Genomic DNA, 17,832 nt, shown 5'->3' with positions numbered 1-17,832 from the left:
CAAAACAAAACAGGTATCAGCTTAATGAATCATGTTAAAACTTTATTAAACAGCTCAAACTAACAAAACAAATCTTTACAGTTAGTGTGTTTGTATTCTGACACGCCGATTAAGTGCTTTTCACTTGTTGCAGTGGAGTCAAAAACATTTACATTATAAAGAAACAAGAATCAAATGAAATTGAACAAAATACAGAATCAGTTCAACTTTGTCTCTCCACCACACTTGTCTTAATTTCAGAAAGGATCCTGGTGTGTATTTATGAAGTGTCCTTGTTGCTGGAGTGTGCCATTACTTAAGCTAAACTGATGCAGAAACATCTTTGAATATGAGATGTTTCTCCAATAACAGTCAAGCTTTGCTCATTTTCATTTCATGGATGGAAATATAGATGACACACCAGACGCCACTAAATAACTTTTCATACACAGGCTTAAAAAGACAGTTCAGCTTCTGGTGCAAGTCCACACCATTTGCATTGTATAGAAATGAACAAGCTTGTGTAATTGATATACATAAACTGATCAGTGTAGAGATGCTGTCTTTTTGGTTTATGCTGAGAGAATCCATTAACCTTCATAAACATTGTCAATGTTTGAATCAAACTTGGAAAAATATAGGCTGCTCAATCTCCATAACAGAATGTATTAAAGAGACAGTGAACCTGCACATCATATATTTGGTCAAGACGTCCCGAACTGATTCTCTCTGATGTAGTAGGATATAAGATACACAGCGTCTTTCTCAGTTGAAAATGACTTGTTCCCTGAACCCACCTGAACAACACTGTACAAGCCATTAACTGTGATTAGTGCAAGTGAGAGACCCTCATCCATAAAACACTAGTGATTCCAACAAACTGTCCATTCAGACAAACACCTTGATTTAACTAGTTGAACCCTTGAAATGACGAAAACAAAATCAATATGCACACAGACGCAGTGCACCACTTTTCACACAGTTCTTTAGTCGTGTGAGTGTGAATGGTATAGATATAGATGTGAAATATTAAGAATACCCTTCAGTAAACAACAGTGAACAAAGAAAAAGATGCAGAAGTGATCATTTCACGTCCACGTAGAACTCCTGAATTCAAGAAAACCCAGTGCGAGGCATTTGGGAGAAAACAGTGCACATTTTGGTCTATTGAAAGTGTCATATTTAGGAGGGACTATATACAGAAGGATCTATGTACACTTTGTTATATATACAAGCCAAACAATAGGGAATGTAACTGTGTCCTTCTAAGCCTAATATAGGCTTATACACACACTACACCTGACAGATAGCACATGCTATGCTATGAATCATCCTGTGTTGTTGACTCTCTGTCAAGATCCGGTGGCTGATGCTTGAAGAAATTTGAACTCCAATAAATAAACAAGCATATGAATTTAGCTAGCATTCACAAAGGATTTCAACGACGAACAATGGGATTTGATTTTTTTAGGGGATAATGTTTCATTATGCAGTGAAGATGTCTTAGAAGATGGACTATAATTTAAATGTTGAATATTTGGCACTGCAGTTCTTGGAGAAAAAAGACAGGAATATGTCTTCGGGGCAAACTGACTATTTCCAGAGGCAATGTCCCGGGCCCTATCGTAGGGACACCCACAAAAAAGATGTAATGGGCTGTGTACGAAATCAGGTGCTAAATTGAGTAGGTAATTATTTTGAATAAGTAATTACTTCACGGCCGCTAAAAAAAGTATGTTCTATATAGTATGAGTGTGTGTAGTATAAATGTAGTCCGGACGTCCTACATCCGCCATGTTGTCATTATCATGTGACCTACCAGCCTTAGTTGAGTCACTTCACTGCCATTCACAAATCCTCTCCCACGGCCTCATGTAAAGTGTCAATCATGCGCACATTTCAGAACGGCCCTTTCCCAAATGGCACCCTAAACACTCATGGTCTTCCTCTGAGTCCGAACTTTCATGACGTAACGCTGCTTTGACTGTCGGGAAGTCTACTGTGGAGCTCGCTTCAGTGCGGGCTCGACAAAAGTGCGCATCAAGGCCACATATCAACTGCAAAGGGGGCGCTCGCGATCACACTTCTGAGACCTTAAATGACAAATGGGACACACTACGGTCTCATGGATTTAATGGACACACGCATGTGGCAGCCATTGTTCGTCCACAGGACTGAAAGTACATATGAAGTGTGCCATTTGGGTCAGGGCCAATCTCACCGGAAGAAGTAGGTAGGGGTGTAACCCTGGCATCCTGGCCCAATTTGCCCATTGGCCTCTGTCCATCATGGCCTCCTAATCATCCCCATATACATACTAATTGGCTTCATCACTGTCTCCTCTCCACCAGTAAGCTGGTGTGTGGTGAGCGTTCTGGCGCAATATGGCTGCCGTCGCATCATCCATATGGATGCTGCACATTGGAAGTGGTTGAGGAGATTCCCCCTTCAATGTAAAGCGCTTTTAGTGTCGAGAAAAGCGCTATATAAATGTAATGAATTATTATTATTATTATTATCCGGGTTCTTTTATGAGCACTGTGAATTCGGACATACCTCTTTTGTCACATACTGTTTTTCACCCACTATATAGTAGGGAAGAATGCGATTTCGGATGCAGCCCTGGGCCTTTTAAATGTAAGCGCTAACCCTGATAATTGGTGCAGGTTTTCCCAGAAACGCCAAGATTCTAGCTGTGTTGGTTCGGCAGTATCTGGTATCTTATTTCTTGCATCTCCCTTTTAGACATAATTCTAGACATTATTTGCTTGCTAAAATAGGCAAAACATGTTTGTCTGCATTTCTTGGGTTGGGCAAAGTAATCAGTTATCGATCATCATCACAATGACTAATTTCACCATAGCTATTAATGATGCATGACTAACGTTTTGCAGAATCAGATGAGACACAGACAAAAATTACTTTACTGCATAGCAAATCCACGAAACAGGGCAAAATAATATATTTTGTTATTGATTAAAGCAAAAGATGTGTTATTGCATATGAAAAGTGATGGGTTCAACTACAATTTCTGTAAAAAATGTTTACAACAGAATAAAAAGTTGGTGATGCAGAATATCTTGTGTCCCTTTGGCTATATCTAACAAACATTGCTTCCCCTGAATTAAATGTGTATCATATCCTGCTCTATGTGCATTGCAGCACATCTGCATGGCCTTCACTCACCTTTCAGTCTCATCTGAGTTTTACAGTGACCACGACAACTCAGTGGACTGAGACAGTCAAAAAACACTAATTAGAACGAAAGAAAAAACACAGGAGAGGACACAAAACAAGCCAGTGAAAAAGATTCTCCCTGGGCATTAGTAAGTGCTCCCGTGAAAAGAGCAAATGAGAGGCAGGGTGCGCACATCAGCAGTCAGACAGGAAATATATGTGAGCGTACGTGGTAATCAGCAGATGGCTTCAAAATCCACCTTCTGGAATGAGGGAACGGAGGCTGGAAAAGACAGAGAAGATAGAGAGAGGAGGAGGAGAAGGTTTGGTGCAGGTGTGTCTCTGCTCTCTCCTCTGAAGGGTCAGATCTGGAGAGAAGAGGAAGGCATAGTCTATTGTGCTCATCACTGGCACCTCCACATTGGTCATCAGCTGGTCAGGTAACTGTGCAGCTCCCTTGAGTTTATGCTCAACACCACCCCTGAGTGGTTGCCTGGCAACAAGAACATCAGAAACAGGTCTTGTTAAGCCAGCAGGTGAAAAAAAATCAAGGTTGTTGAACAATGTAACGCATGTAGACATTTAATAACAATACCTACAGAGTTTAATGGATTAATTATAATTTAGTATTTTTGGGTTGTGTAGATTTTAATCAAGCAATGTGGTAAATAGTAATGATATGCATAAACCATGTTTACATTAAAAATTATGTTGGAATCACATATTTTTTAAAATATTAAAATATTAATATTTTTTATGTTGGGTAAAAGTGATAAAGCCTCTTTACCCAATCAAAAAACAAAAAAAACAATAAGGTTCCATTTCTTAACATAAGTTAATGTATTAAGAACTGTGAGTATTGGTTATTCATTTCTACATATACATAAATACTTAAATACAATTCTACATATTCAATACAATATTTTTAAGCTCTCAGTTTTACATTAGGTATATTATGAATGATCATGTATTATCAATGAACAATAATAATTGTATATAAATAAACATTAACTTAAATGAATAAATGCTTTAAAAGTGTAGTCCATGATGCCTGATGCATTACCTGATATGAACAAATTGAAACTTATTGTGAAATGTTATCCAAAACAAAAATCAAATGATGACATAATTTCTGAATAAGTGGTAAGACTGATCACAACTTCTCTTTTCTTGTTAGTAATGACATAATGACTGGTTAGTCTAGGGTAACCATGAATTTGCTTCTACCTCCAGTGTTACCTAGTGTCTGCGAGTCAAGGTCGTCATCAATGAACTCCTCGCCTTGAATGATATTCTGCGTGTCCTCACTGTGATTGACAGGGCTGGTCATTTCCTGCTCCTTCTCATTGTGCATCTGGGCGTAGACGTTTCGCCCTGGCAGTTTTCTGAAACGCAGCCAGGGACGCGTTAGGCTGCTCTCCTCTGGCCTCAGCAAGGAACCATGGTTTTTGTAGTTTTTCCTGTCACAGTTTTGTAGTTCATGTTCTGTTATATAAGCTGGCTGTCAATTAGACATGTGGGGACTGAACATGCATTCTTCTGTGATGGGGTATGACAGGACAGTGAAACTGAAAGATTAAAGCTTCTCTAAAAAACATTGTGGATGTGGTTGTGCACGTAGGTAGCATGCAATTCAGTGATGGCAGCAAGGCACAATGGGTGTGTGCATGTTATACCTACAAAACAGACAGCTCTGATATTCACTCCATTCATTTGGAAATTGGATTTATTGAGTAAATAAAATGTTTGTCCTAATAACCCACATCAGCAATGACAGGAACGTTTTCTAAATGTGTGAAATAGCCTATACTTTTCAAAACTGAAGCATTTTAAAAATGTAAATGAATTGTATTTTATGAATAGAAAAAACTGAAGTAACTGACAAACCTTTTAAACTTGAAGAGTATGAATGCTGCAGCAGAGATCAGGCTTATGAGGAGAAAGACAGCGAGAGCCCAAACACCTGGACCTGCTGCAGCCAGACGAGAACCTGCAGGAGACCAGCTTCTGTCATCAGCATAGATCGCATTATCAAACCGTAGCTCACATTTGTCATTCATTTCATACCAATTTTGTCTTTGCTCAACTTTGTCATTAGTGCCTGCAATCCCACAGGAATTAAAGGCACAGTTTACGCTTGATGAGAGAAATTTCATTTTTGGGTGAACTATCCTAACCTGACTCACTATTTACAAACTTACCAAATACTTAAAAAACAAACAAACAAATAAAACCAATTCAAACCAGAACCAAAATCAGACACAAATGTACACACCTTGTGTGGAGGAAGCCATTTGTGTGGCTGTGATACAGACAACAACAAAACAAACAAATTACCAAAAAGAAAATACAACTAAAAATAAACACACAACAAATGATCTTTAAAGGAAAATGTACCAAAAAAAAAAAAAGAATACTCAAACATGCATGTGTTATTAAAACTGAGAAGCACTTTGACTTTGACAAACTCAAAACTCAAACAGAAATGCAAGCCAACAGAAGCATACTGTACATAAAGAGTAAATGAAGTCAACTCAACGTAAGGACTAGACCAGAAAACAGAACAGAAACAAGACATTATTCCATTATTTTCCCTTTTATTTTACAACTCTGGATTAGCAAGACAATATTCTTAAAGTGAAGAGCACACTTCTGAAAGCGAGAGGTAAATGTGACGCACCAGGCTCTGTTGTGCTGGCAGACACGTCACTAGTTATAGGTCCTTAGGAATACATTGTATGTTTTAGTAATTATTGCTGAAGGGCTTGCTGTAAAACTAGAATTATTAAGTGACTCTTGGTTTAAGAAGGTTGTGGAATCTGTTTTATTTTGCTCACCTGAATCAGAGGCTGTCAGAGTCACCAACACTCGTAACCCTCCTCTCACAATGAAGCTCACATTGTTCTCACTCAGAACCTGCTTTATGGTGGGCACACGCTACAGAAATGAAGAATACACACACAAGAGAAAAACAGTTTAATACTAACAAACATCACTTCAATACTCATTACTGGTAACACTACAATCAGATTTCATATGTTAACATTAGATAACTACATTACTTAACATGAATAAGAATGAACAATCCTTCTACAGCATTTATTAATCTTAGCTAATGATAATCTTAAAATTTCTTTCAAATCTTTCAAAATTTTCTCTCTGTTTACATTCGATTCAATTAAATATCTATCTATCTATCTATCTATCTATATATATATATATATATATATATATATATATATATATATATATATATATATATATATATATATATATATATATATATATCATCATCAGGAATAAATCATGTTTATTCCTGATAATATCTCCAGGCTCTGACAAGTTGTTTGTGGATTCTATTGCTGGACTAATGTTTTGTTGATTGAGCGTGTATCTCTTCTCATTCGTGTGGCTTCTTCATCCCTGGCAACGTGAAACACTTACCTTATCCACAAACACACTCCTCTTCACTGGTGTGCTGACTGGAGGAAGAACATACAGGTCTGCAGTGGTGGGAAGACCAGGCTTTACCATGGTAACCAAAGAGTCCTGAGGAACTCCTGTGAGCTATTAGACAAAGAGTTCGATATGATGAGTACAATGTTTTGCATAAAAAACAAACAGAGATCTAATGTGTGTCTTTGTGTATGTTAATGATTGAAGCGAGAACCTTAGCAAGAATCGTGGTTACGACTTGTGCCACATCTTGTCTCCATTCAGGGATGTTTGGGTTAAAGCGGTCCAAATTGCGACTGAAACTCAATGGGATGACCTGGAAATGATCTGAAGAGAGACGTTTAAGGTATCATAATGAACATAAAAGTTAATACTGCAGTTGAAAAAAAAATCAGGCTGTATAAAGTAAGAGATGTTTTTATACAGTATAATGAATCATGACAACTAAAAATGTGCTGTCAATCAAAAACAAAGGACAGGTTCTATATTAAGACTAGAAAAACAGCTTAGCAACAATTTCAAAAACAGTTAACAATTGTTTAACCAAGAAAATATTTTTTTTTATTTACTCACCCTCATGTTGTTCCAAACGCATATGCTGTTATTTTTTTCAGTGGAACACAAACATTTTTTTGAAGAATCTTGCCATACAACAACAGTTTTATTTTAACAAACAGGGTTCTGATATGTTCAAAAACAACCAGAAGATTTAAATATTCTATATTGTAGACAAAGAGGCATTCTCACGGTCTTTCAGTCAGGCTCTCACACACATCATTTTTTTTACTATAGCAAAGCAAAGCAAATGGGTTTGGAATGACATGAAGGTGTTTAAGTAGATAAATAATGACATAATTTAAATTGTTGGGTGATTTATCATCTGACCCGAAAAACATTCTGTAAAAGAAGACTTGCATAACCAGTTAAAAAGATGTGATCTAAAAAAAAGCAGTGAAATTTTACAGCCAAGCCATTTGTCTACAGACATTTAAGTTGAAAAGTCATCCAACTTAATTTATTAAATTACGTAACCCAACAGGTTTAATTATAGTTTGAGGACAAACAATATGAACCAGTGAAGTGACACAGTTGTGCACAACAGTTCTTCATTCTGCATTCAAGCTGAACATTGTCTCTGAGGAAGACTGTCATTTCTGCTTTCCAAGCATGACCTCATCCTATCACACTCATAAATATTCAATCCACCTCTGGATTCACATGAATATTTTATTTCTATTTAACACTATCATTACAAGAAAGAAATGTGGTTTAGAAAGATTTTAAATGTCACACAAATCAAGAAACAGTACCAGTACATTTATTGTTCTCAATCTGTTTCAAACTCTTAAGTATTGATATAGTGTTCCTCTGAATGATGGTTATCTTAGGGTGTATGTGTGTGTTTAATCATATACAATCTGTGGTTGTTACAAAATTGGATTATTCGTCCCACATACTGGGCAGACTGGGGTTAAAAAATTGGTCCTGGACTTTCTGTCCCCGTTTCACAACACACCAAACCATACCACACCGGTTCACTGATGTGCAGAGCAATTTAACAACACTTACTAACATAAAAATACAACACAATAATATAACATAAATGCTATTTTTGCTTTTTGTGCTTATCACTTACAGTGATGAACAAGTTATAATTTGTATATAGTCTTTCTTAGTGCTACCAGGCAAATAGAATTTAAAATAATTTTTACACAGCTCAGTTAAGTATCACTCATGATTAACTATACCATAAAATGAGTCCATAAAATAATTTGAAAGTTGCACAGAAGCCATGTGGACTGCATGGTGTTTTGTGAAAAACTGGACCAAATGGGTTTGGAATGAAGTAAGGGTGAGTAAATTATGAAAGAGTTTTAATTTTTAGGTGAACTGTCCCTTTAATTGGCTGCTTCTTCTTTTTTTTTAGCACAGACCAGACATGGACATGCCTGGACAAAAATAAAATGTCTGCATTTAATGAACGATGGTCTTTTCTGAAAAATGACACTAGATGTTTCCTTGTCCAAAGAATAAAAAATAAATAATAATAATATTAATAAAATAGTTCTTATTTATTATATTATATTATAGAATAATGCATTTGAACTATTTACAAATAATACTTTTATTCTAATATTTGACACTCTGCTAAGCACAACATAAAACACACTTGAATGACAGTCATACTTTTTTCCACGTTTTAGTTCAAGTCTGAGGATAATAACTTATGAAAAATGTTCTAAGAAATTTTCTAAGAGTGAAAGCCAGGTAACATTCACAAAATGCACACACTACTACTTTATCGTATACCTGATTTTCTGAAAACTGGTGCTTGTTACATTCACAATTACGAATTACTGTACATTGGATAGAATAAAATAATTTGGAGGGATACTGAAATTACAAACATTTGGCCATGTAGGCCATTCGCCTGGGCTGAAGGGAACGATACGTAAGTATCATTCATTCTTCATATATATATATATATATATATATATATATATATATATATATATATATATATATAGCAGTTGCGGCCCATATTGCCCAGCAGCCCACCTGTCTGCCCCTGATCCCCTGATACTGAACACCTTCATGGGATGGTTTATCTTACCGTAAACAATGACAGTCTTGCTGTCCTGCACCATGGAGCGACCATTAGAAGCCTGAACTGTCACAGGAACTTCGCCCTCCACAGAGAACCTTGTAATCAGGCTGTTCACCAGGGTCAGCTTTGGCTGTCGAGGGGAAAGACACGTTCTGTATAAAGGCAACACTTCAAAAGCCACACCTGAACCTTCAAGCATAAGCATCTAAAAATAATTCCAGGTCAATTTCTTCAACATTTATATGAGAGAATACAGAAGGACTCATAAACATTTATCTTGACCCTTCTCAACAGTCCCACAGATGTAAGCATGTAATCTTAAATGCAAAGTTTCAGTGTCTATAAATTTGTCAATGAATAAACAGTCATTTTTTTCTTCATAAAATACATGGCTAAAAGCTCTAATTATTTTTGTTTTAAAGTCCACATAATGACTTTAATACTTAAAAAATAAACACACAAACAGCTATAATAAAACATAAAAACAAATAAAACTGAAATGTGAGCATTGGGTCAGAAAATGAGTGTCTGCAATAGTAAGCATTTAAAGCAGCGCCATAAAAACATATATTAATATGTGTATAGTTATAAATTACCACAGAGTACCTGAAGGTTATCTCCAATCCACCAGTAAAACACGTTAAGGTTTGCCTCAGCTGGCAGCACTATAGCTGTGAGATTTACTTCTTGATTTCTGCCAGCGATCGGGACCACTTCCAGATGGACATCCTGTAGAGGAGCTGGAGAGAAAAGTGAGGACCAAACAGAGAAAAAAGAGATAAATTGAACGTTCCAATAAAAAGTAAAAAGTCTATTTTTCATGTCTTGAGATATGAAAATGTTATATATGGTGTAAGGTGAGTGTACAACTTTGTAAATAATGAGCATCCATATTGAAATGAGTTTTCTTTGGAGTTCTTTTTGTTCAGATTTTTTATGTAGGCCTGATTACTGGTTATGACTAAGTAAAACCCTTTCAATCTCACAGTATTATAGATAATACTAACCATTTTGTTCCAAAATTTAATGCAATGGCCTTTGAATCCAGTTCACTCTCACTCATTTAATTTTATATTTAACAATATTATTACAACATTATTTTCCTGTTATCTCTGTACAACTGCTTTGAAACAATCTGTAAATAGCGCTATATAAATAAAGGTGACTTGACTTGACTCAGATCTGAATATTTCACTGACCTGTGACCTGAATGTAAAGTGAGGCTTGGTCGTGTCCAGCAGAGTTTTCAGCCTTCACATTCACACGGTAAACACCTGGCTTCTCATAACGGTGCTGAATGGGTTCGTCGATGACAGTCAGGTTTTCATATATAGCCCTGACCCCATCCATTAAATCGACCTGATATCTGGTGCTGGTGGTGTCACCCTGAGGAGGGAAATACAATGAAACAAATCAATGTTAAAGATGCCTAAAATTAGTAGTTGTCATTCAAGTTGTCTTACATTTTAGCAATCAAATATTTAAATTTTAAGTAGTGTAAATAATCCATGTACTTCACCTGTTCCTGATGCACTATAAAGGTTATGTCATCACCAGGTGCCACGGCCAACATCTGTCCTTTGATGCCCAGCTGCAGGCCTTTAGGGGGCAGCAGAGGGCAGGAATGCTGCTTTGCGCTCTGTTCTTTATTCAAGCCACCCTCACAAACATTAGCGATGACCTTCCGGTAACTTTAACAGACAACACAAAACATGTTAGCCTTGACTTGCTTTTACTTGCCCTATAACTGGAAAATACTTGTAGTGTTGTTGCCTGGATTTAAACTCTTAGTTATAATAAAGAGTTGTGGAAAAGGTGCATTGCCTTCCTAAATAACCATACTAAGAGGTGGCTAAAACATCCGTATAATGTGTTCAGAAATGTCTTGGTTCAGAAACATAGAAAAACAGCTGGGGTTTTTCTGAACGAGGTTCTGTTGAAATGGCATGCTCTACTTAACACAGCTCAATATGGATTTGATGGACACAAATCTGATTTGCTTTACAAATCTAATCTTTTCGACAAATAATTTTGCAAGCAATGAAATCTGATCTGTTTGTTCAATCTAGTCAGTAATGTATACGGAAAATCTGCGTTGGTTGCTATAGTAATAGTGTCAGAATTGAGAGTATCTGTCAGTATGGAAACAGAGTATGGAAAACTGAAAACGGTGCCTCTGCTCTGTCCATCTTAGTGTTCACAAAGCATGAGACAACATAAGGGATACGTTCATGCAAAACCACTGAATTGTTCACTCATTCACTATTCACTACATAGTAGGCTAATCATCGCATAGTTTGCTATGCGGATGTTAAGCCTGACGTCAAGTCAAGTCAAGTCACCTTTATTTATATAGCGCTTTTTACAATACAGATTGTATCAAAGCAGCTTCACAGTGATAACATGAAAATAATATAACAGAGTTTGTTTCTAAAAGAAAATTGAGTCAACGTCCACCTTAAGCAAGGCAGATCAATAATATTATTGAATATTAAATGTCCCCAACTAAGCAAGCCAAAAGCTTGCAGGTCCAAACGCTTTATCTAATGCCAAAAGCAGTCAACAAATAGAGCTAATATTCACAATATGCTGTAATACAACCAAAACGTCATTATCCTAAACTTTACCTACATATCTAAATCTCAGTTGGCCAGACAGCGATTCATCTGTCCAGAATCTGTAAAACATAGGTGTCTGGGACACCGTGAGCCTGGAGACTGTAGTGTAAACTGAGTTTTTTTATATATATATTTTTTTTAAAGCTTTGTTTAAAGCTGTGTTATAAATAAATAGTGCTCATAAATGGCTGTTGTTGAGTATTCTCACTTGAATACCCAGAAACAGTATTCAATAAGTCACGACTTAAGCCAATATGGTGAAAAATGAATGTGGGGACAGTAACTGGTAATATCGTCCACTATGACATTTGCATATGTGATGTAAAACAGTACTTGAAATCTGATCTGATTTCAAAACATATGTGGATGTGATACTGATCTTATCTGGCTGTCTGAATAAAGCCTGTGTACTGTGTACAAAAAAAAAAGAGTGTTCATCTAAAGTGTCTATGGCATGCATGAGTGGGTGTTTTCTGACTAATTCAATAGGTGTGGTGATTTTACCCTGCATTGTCTAACATTCTGCAGTGTGTGTGTGTATTACCCTGTGCTGGACTTATAGCCGTGTCCTAAATGGCAGTTTTCAGGTGGAGCGTCAGGATCATGCCAGAAGTCAGGATAGCAGCGATCCCCCTCAAACCTGAGGCTGGGAGCTCGCTCAAAGCCGTAGTCGCTGAGAACACACAGAGGCTCGTAAAGCTTTATTTTTAGACCCAGATCTAATTCACAATTCACTGCACTGGGGTTTGAAAGTGAAGTAAAGAGTGTCTTGTTACATCAAAGACATATGTGTATATTTGCAATTGGCTTGAAATGTGCAAAAGGTTATCTCTTTGTTTCGTACCAGGCAAAGTCTTTCTCTGAGCACTGGCAAGGTTTAGCTGTTAGAGCTGATGTATAGCTCTTCCCTTTAATGCAGAACGACGTCTCTTTCCTCCTCCTGTACAATCGTTCCTGGCCCATGATGCATTTCTCTCCCTGTAGGAGAAGACGTGTCATGCATTTCCATTTGAAAAGTAGTGGTAACACTTTACAATAAAGTTGAATTGTTTAACATGAGTTAACTACATTACTTAACAATGAAAAATACTTCTTAAGCATTAATTAATCTTTGGCAATGTTTCAACATTTACAAATACATAATTAAAATAATCTGTTAATATAATTTAATGGACCTGAGCTAACATGAACTAACAATGAAAAGTTTATTTTGATTAAATAACATTAACAAAGATTAAATCCTGTAAAAAAAAAATAAAAAAAAATTGGTTAATGTTAGTTACTACTAATCGGACATTATTGTAAAGTGTTACCAAAGTGGTAAATTGATTCACAGATAAAAATCATATTTCCTTTGCTGCTGTTGCTGTAGATATGGCTTTTATTATTATTATTTTCTTTTGTTTAAATGGTCTACATACCTTTTCTTATTATTTCTTCTTATTAGTTTAAATTAGTTATACAGCGCTCACAGTTTTTGAGCATGCCGTAACTATAGAAAACAGCCTGATGTTACCTGTAGGTCAGTGAGTTTCCAGGAGTCATAATCAGCTTCTGTGCACTGTCTGGGAAACGACTGACGGAAATCCACCTTCACCAGCTCCCAATCCGAACGGTAACTTATGTGGCCAAATACTCTGTCCACAACAGTAAACATTAATCAACATAATCCTTCACCAGTCCAATAATCCATCACTCCATCCATAAACATCCGATTATCCTTCAAACCGCAAAAGTTGAAACAAAAGCCATTCATCCCTTTCACCAAAAAATGAGACTATCGGAGTGTAACCTTGACTTCAAGTAACAACACATTCACTACCCAATTACACATCTTGGGAATGGAGCAAACGAGTGGATAGACACATGGATTCGCTCATCAGCAGCGTGTTACTAATGAGAAGGGTCCTCTTTAATTGAGGCCATTGAATCTCACATTGCCTTTATCAAAAGCGCAGCCTCTATATAATACAGAGACCACCTGCTGTTTGAAGATGCTCTCCACTTAATCTCAAATAAAGCACTGTTCACCACCACAAGGTGGAACCCTGTATCCGTGTTTTTGAGAAATCAGTGCATGGGTGTCATGAACGAGTAAAAATGCTTTGATCGTCTGGCATAGCACTCATATCTGAGGCAGAAGAAATTCTACATTTTGGTTTACCATAAGTATTGATCTGTGTCTAAATTTATAAATCTACTTCCGTCAGTTAAATTAACTTCTGCAAGGAATATTCAGCTTGGGATCATGCTCAAACAAAATGACTGAAAAATCTATATTTTGTTCTAAGGGCCATAAAACCAACACAGGATAACACAGTCCTAAATGGATAGTTCACCCAAAAAAGAAGATGAACTAACCCTCATATTGTTCCCAAACTGTATGGCTATTTTTGTCCATACAATTACAGGACCCCAAAACATTCCTCAAAATATTTTTTTTTATGTTCCACAGAAGTCATAGAGTTTTGAAACAACATGAGGGTGAGTAAATGATGACAGAATCTTCAGTTTTGGGTAAACTATCCCTTTAAGGTGCACTAATAATCAGTTTAATTTTCAGAGGACATACTCATACTCACGTCATAACCAGTGTCTCATCTCCAGGTTCACTCAAAAGTCCATCCACAAACACTGATGTGCTAGTGAAGTTGTGCACGCTCCACGTTTGTCCTTCATCAATGCTGAATCTAAGACAAAAATGTTTGATGTGATGTTGTATTAGCAGTATACATCACTCATATAAGAAAGTTGTATATTATATCATACATCATGTGACTTATTGTATAAGTCTCTGCTTTGAGGTGAGACATTTAACCAAATATGAAAATGATCCGTTTTCACATTTAAAAAAATCTTCTAAAATATATTATAAGTGTGAAACATCATTCATTTCTCTCTTTTATAAACATTGTGAATATCCTGTTATCTGAAAATATTATTCAGTTGCCGCTGATTCTCACAGTGTGAATGTGATGGTTTGTAGGCCACAAGCCAGCATAAGCACTACAAGCTCTTAGTCTTATCCTGACAGAAGCGGTTGTTTGTACTGCCAAGACTCAACACCGATGAAAGGCTTCAAGGCTTTTGTGAGAGATGGTAATGATTTTCACTTTGATCTTCATAAGTTTCCTTTTACATACATTTGTGAAGTAAGGTGAACTGGATATCTAGCATGTGAATCACTTCATGTTATATGGGTTAAGGGTTGTCATTTACCAACCCTTTGCAGAGGAAGAGATTTAGGCTGCTCAGGAACTCTGCTCAGGTGGTCTGAAGAGCCCTTAAAAGCCAAATGAGCTTCAAGCACTCACTCAAAGGATTACCAGCACAATCAGGTCAGCAAAAGCCAGGGAGGGAAAGTCTTGAATTCTTGTTTTTCATACTAGTCTGTCTCAGTGTTTACTACTACTCTTCTTCTCATTTTATAAGTCCTTCTGTCAGTCTTTGTCATGTCCACAACTGGGTACATTTGTGTTTAGTTTACGCTTGCTAATGATTACAATATAATGTATGCAGACAATACATTACAGAAACTAATGATCTTACTTGAGTATTTTTAAAGGGATTGAAGTGTCCTTAATGGCCACAATGACACCGCCATGATCCAGATAGAGAATGTGATGCTCTTCTTCGAAAACCTAGAGTTTGCAAATAAAATAATAATAAAAAAACCAAACACTTAAAGGCGTTTTAAGTTCATCATAATAAATATCATAATCAAGATTCAATGTCGTTAGAGGAAAATGCAGTTGAGCAAATGAGAGGCAGCAACAATCCCGAAAATCACTGAAAGGACATTAAGACAGAGAGATGAGTCTGCCACATACTGAGCAGTGAAACGGCAGCAAATGAGAGGGTGTCAAATGCAATTGGGCAGAATGGGAACAAGAGGAACAGAGATCTGAATTCAAAGAGCAAACCAAACCGAGTCCGTTAGAAAAGGTGGGTGTTGAATACAAAGAGTCACAGAAGAATCTATGATGAAGCATTTTTATGAGACCGAATAATCGTTGTAAAACAGCTAATCAGATCATTAGTCTCTTCTCCGTGTTCATTCTCACCTGTCTCCAGGTCTTGCCACAGTCTGAGGTGATGTACATCTCTTCTTTATATTCAACCAGTTGAGACCCAAGGTTACCTGAACAGAAGATGCACATAGAATATCTTCTCATGAATACAGAGAGAGAATCTTTCATTTTCTTCTTTTTCACTTGAGGCAAAGCAGCAATTTCCTCACTTTGTTAGATTTTAAGAGAGAACGAGGAGTAAACGTGAGCGAGCTACATATAAAAAGAGTGAAACTGTGAGAAACTGGAGGCTATTGGGGATCAAAGGCTGAGAACTAGTTAGAGCTGAACATTTTACTGAGAGGGTGCACAATAATAGAAATAGAAAGCTGGATTTTGATGGAGACTCAGTGCTCAGTCTCTGCAGTGTATACATTTACATGTTGAAAACTAGCTGCAATGTGTTGATAACTCTTAAAACCAGAGGCCGAAGGGCTCTAACTACTCATGTTTGTTAGCAAGTGAAATAAGTCAAGAGTGAATAAGTCATTGTGACACTGTTTGTGGCACTGTTTGTTTGTGTGTGTGTGTGTGTGTGTGTGTGTGTGTGTGTGTGTGTGTGTGTGTGTGTGTGTGTGTGTCTGTGTGTGTGTGTGTGTGTGTCTGTGTGTGTGTACATGTCTCTAGCCCTGAGGGAATAGACAGACTTTTTGACCTTGTGAACTGGCACCAGCTCTAGCCTTGGAATCAAGAACATTAATGTATTGTCTTCTTCAATTCCCCATGAACCCCGTGGCAATAAAGCGCAAATATTTCATATATCTGTGCCTGCCTCCTTTTGTGCCTCAGTGTGGACTCATTGGCTTTGCACAACACTCAGAAATGGGGAAAAACGGCTCAAAACCGAGGTTTCTCTTTTATTTATTTTTATGTTACATCACATTGAAATTATTCCCTTAGAAACACTTCTTAGCATTCCTTTCCTTTTTTGTGTGAAGAAATAGCCTGCTTTGTACACACTATCATAATTGCCCTAAACATGCTGCAGTGTAGATTTGGATCTGGACTATAATTATTTCTTGTAATTGAAAAGTTGAGGAGTACAGAGCTTCAGTTGATTTGAGTTTTTGGGCTCCTCAACGCTATGGTGACAATACTGAAGTGTTATAGTAGTCATGGAGACTGACCTGCACCCATTATGAGGCCCGGGGCAGAATCTTTAGTGTGGACGGTTCCAGATACGTACGGATTGTCAGCCCAGCGCAAGTGGAGATGGAGGTGACAGTCAGGCTAGGAAGAGGAGCAGAGACAAAGACACATATTACTCTCTTTTGGTATCTATAGGTTCTGACCTTTTTACACTTTGGTAATCACGCCAATGTGATTACCCAACAGATGACTTAGTAGAGAATCTGGACTCACTGACAAACACACAAAACCACAAAGAAGTTGATTTAAGAAAGAAATAACAGTCTAAATTCTAAATTAAGGAGCCCATAATTTAAAACCACTACACAAGTCATACTACATAACATCCGGGATAAAAGATGGATCAGAGCATGAATATAAAGCATATTTAAGGTGTCAAAAACCTCAAAAGTGGTGGCATTAAAAAAGACGGGGGAAAAAAAAACTAAAATTGGGAGATGAGCAATAAAAATGAGAGTGGAAGGTAGAGAGAGTGAGCAGGAGAGGAGAACGATAGGAAAAAAGACATGTCAAAAGGAGGGCTGAGAGATGGGACAGATGTGAGAAGGGTGGCTAGACAGACAGGAAAGGAGAGAGAAGTCGATATATGTCCTTTCAGCTCTGCTAGCTTCTGATTTGTATCTTGCCTCATGTTTGCCAGAAACCATATCTGTGTCTTAATTAATGGCCAGCTACCAGTTACAGGTGTTTGAAATGGACATTTCATATCATATATTACATATTATCTTTGGCTGTGTGTGTGTGTAAAGAGTAAGCCCTGTGGATTTGTGTGTGT

The 17,832-nt window shown here is 37.1% G+C and overlaps 1 protein-coding gene across 8 annotated transcripts in view; it reads right to left on the bottom strand.

Annotated features, from left to right (window-relative positions):
• Window positions 1-16: 16 nt before the first annotated feature.
• The window catches only part of sorcs2 (sortilin-related VPS10 domain containing receptor 2), a 199,895-nt gene continuing 182,079 nt past the window's right edge, over window positions 17-17,832 (bottom strand). Inside the window, exons 11-28 of one of the 8 annotated variants that reach the window (XM_077229072.1) lie at window positions 17,036-17,138; window positions 15,903-15,979; window positions 15,388-15,479; window positions 14,421-14,528; window positions 13,355-13,475; window positions 12,683-12,816; window positions 12,383-12,511; window positions 10,740-10,911; window positions 10,420-10,606; window positions 9,827-9,960; window positions 9,227-9,350; window positions 6,827-6,939; window positions 6,601-6,723; window positions 5,994-6,093; window positions 5,432-5,458; window positions 5,044-5,146; window positions 4,396-4,616; window positions 17-3,649 (exon numbers count right to left, since the gene is read on the bottom strand). In XM_077229072.1, the coding sequence (XP_077085187.1) occupies window positions 3,585-3,649; window positions 4,396-4,616; window positions 5,044-5,146; window positions 5,432-5,458; window positions 5,994-6,093; window positions 6,601-6,723; window positions 6,827-6,939; window positions 9,227-9,350; window positions 9,827-9,960; window positions 10,420-10,606; window positions 10,740-10,911; window positions 12,383-12,511; window positions 12,683-12,816; window positions 13,355-13,475; window positions 14,421-14,528; window positions 15,388-15,479; window positions 15,903-15,979; window positions 17,036-17,138 (2,133 nt within the window). In that variant the 3' untranslated portion in view covers window positions 17-3,584. Of the gene's footprint in view, window positions 3,650-4,383; window positions 4,617-5,043; window positions 5,147-5,431; window positions 5,459-5,993; window positions 6,094-6,600; window positions 6,724-6,826; window positions 6,940-9,226; window positions 9,351-9,826; window positions 9,961-10,419; window positions 10,607-10,739; window positions 10,912-12,382; window positions 12,512-12,682; window positions 12,817-13,354; window positions 13,476-14,420; window positions 14,529-15,387; window positions 15,480-15,902; window positions 15,980-17,035; window positions 17,139-17,832 lie in introns of all 8 variants that reach the window. The other 7 variants (XM_077229077.1, XM_077229073.1, XM_077229078.1 and 4 more) reach the window with 7 other exon arrangements.

This window comes from Siphateles boraxobius, unplaced genomic scaffold, assembly GCF_051911475.1.
Source record: "Siphateles boraxobius isolate OS27281-9 unplaced genomic scaffold, OSU_SipBor_1 130, whole genome shotgun sequence".
NCBI lineage: Eukaryota > Metazoa > Chordata > Actinopteri > Cypriniformes > Leuciscidae > Siphateles > Siphateles boraxobius.
Note: the sequence above shows the minus strand (reverse complement) of the source record. Positions and strands in the feature narration are given on the sequence as shown.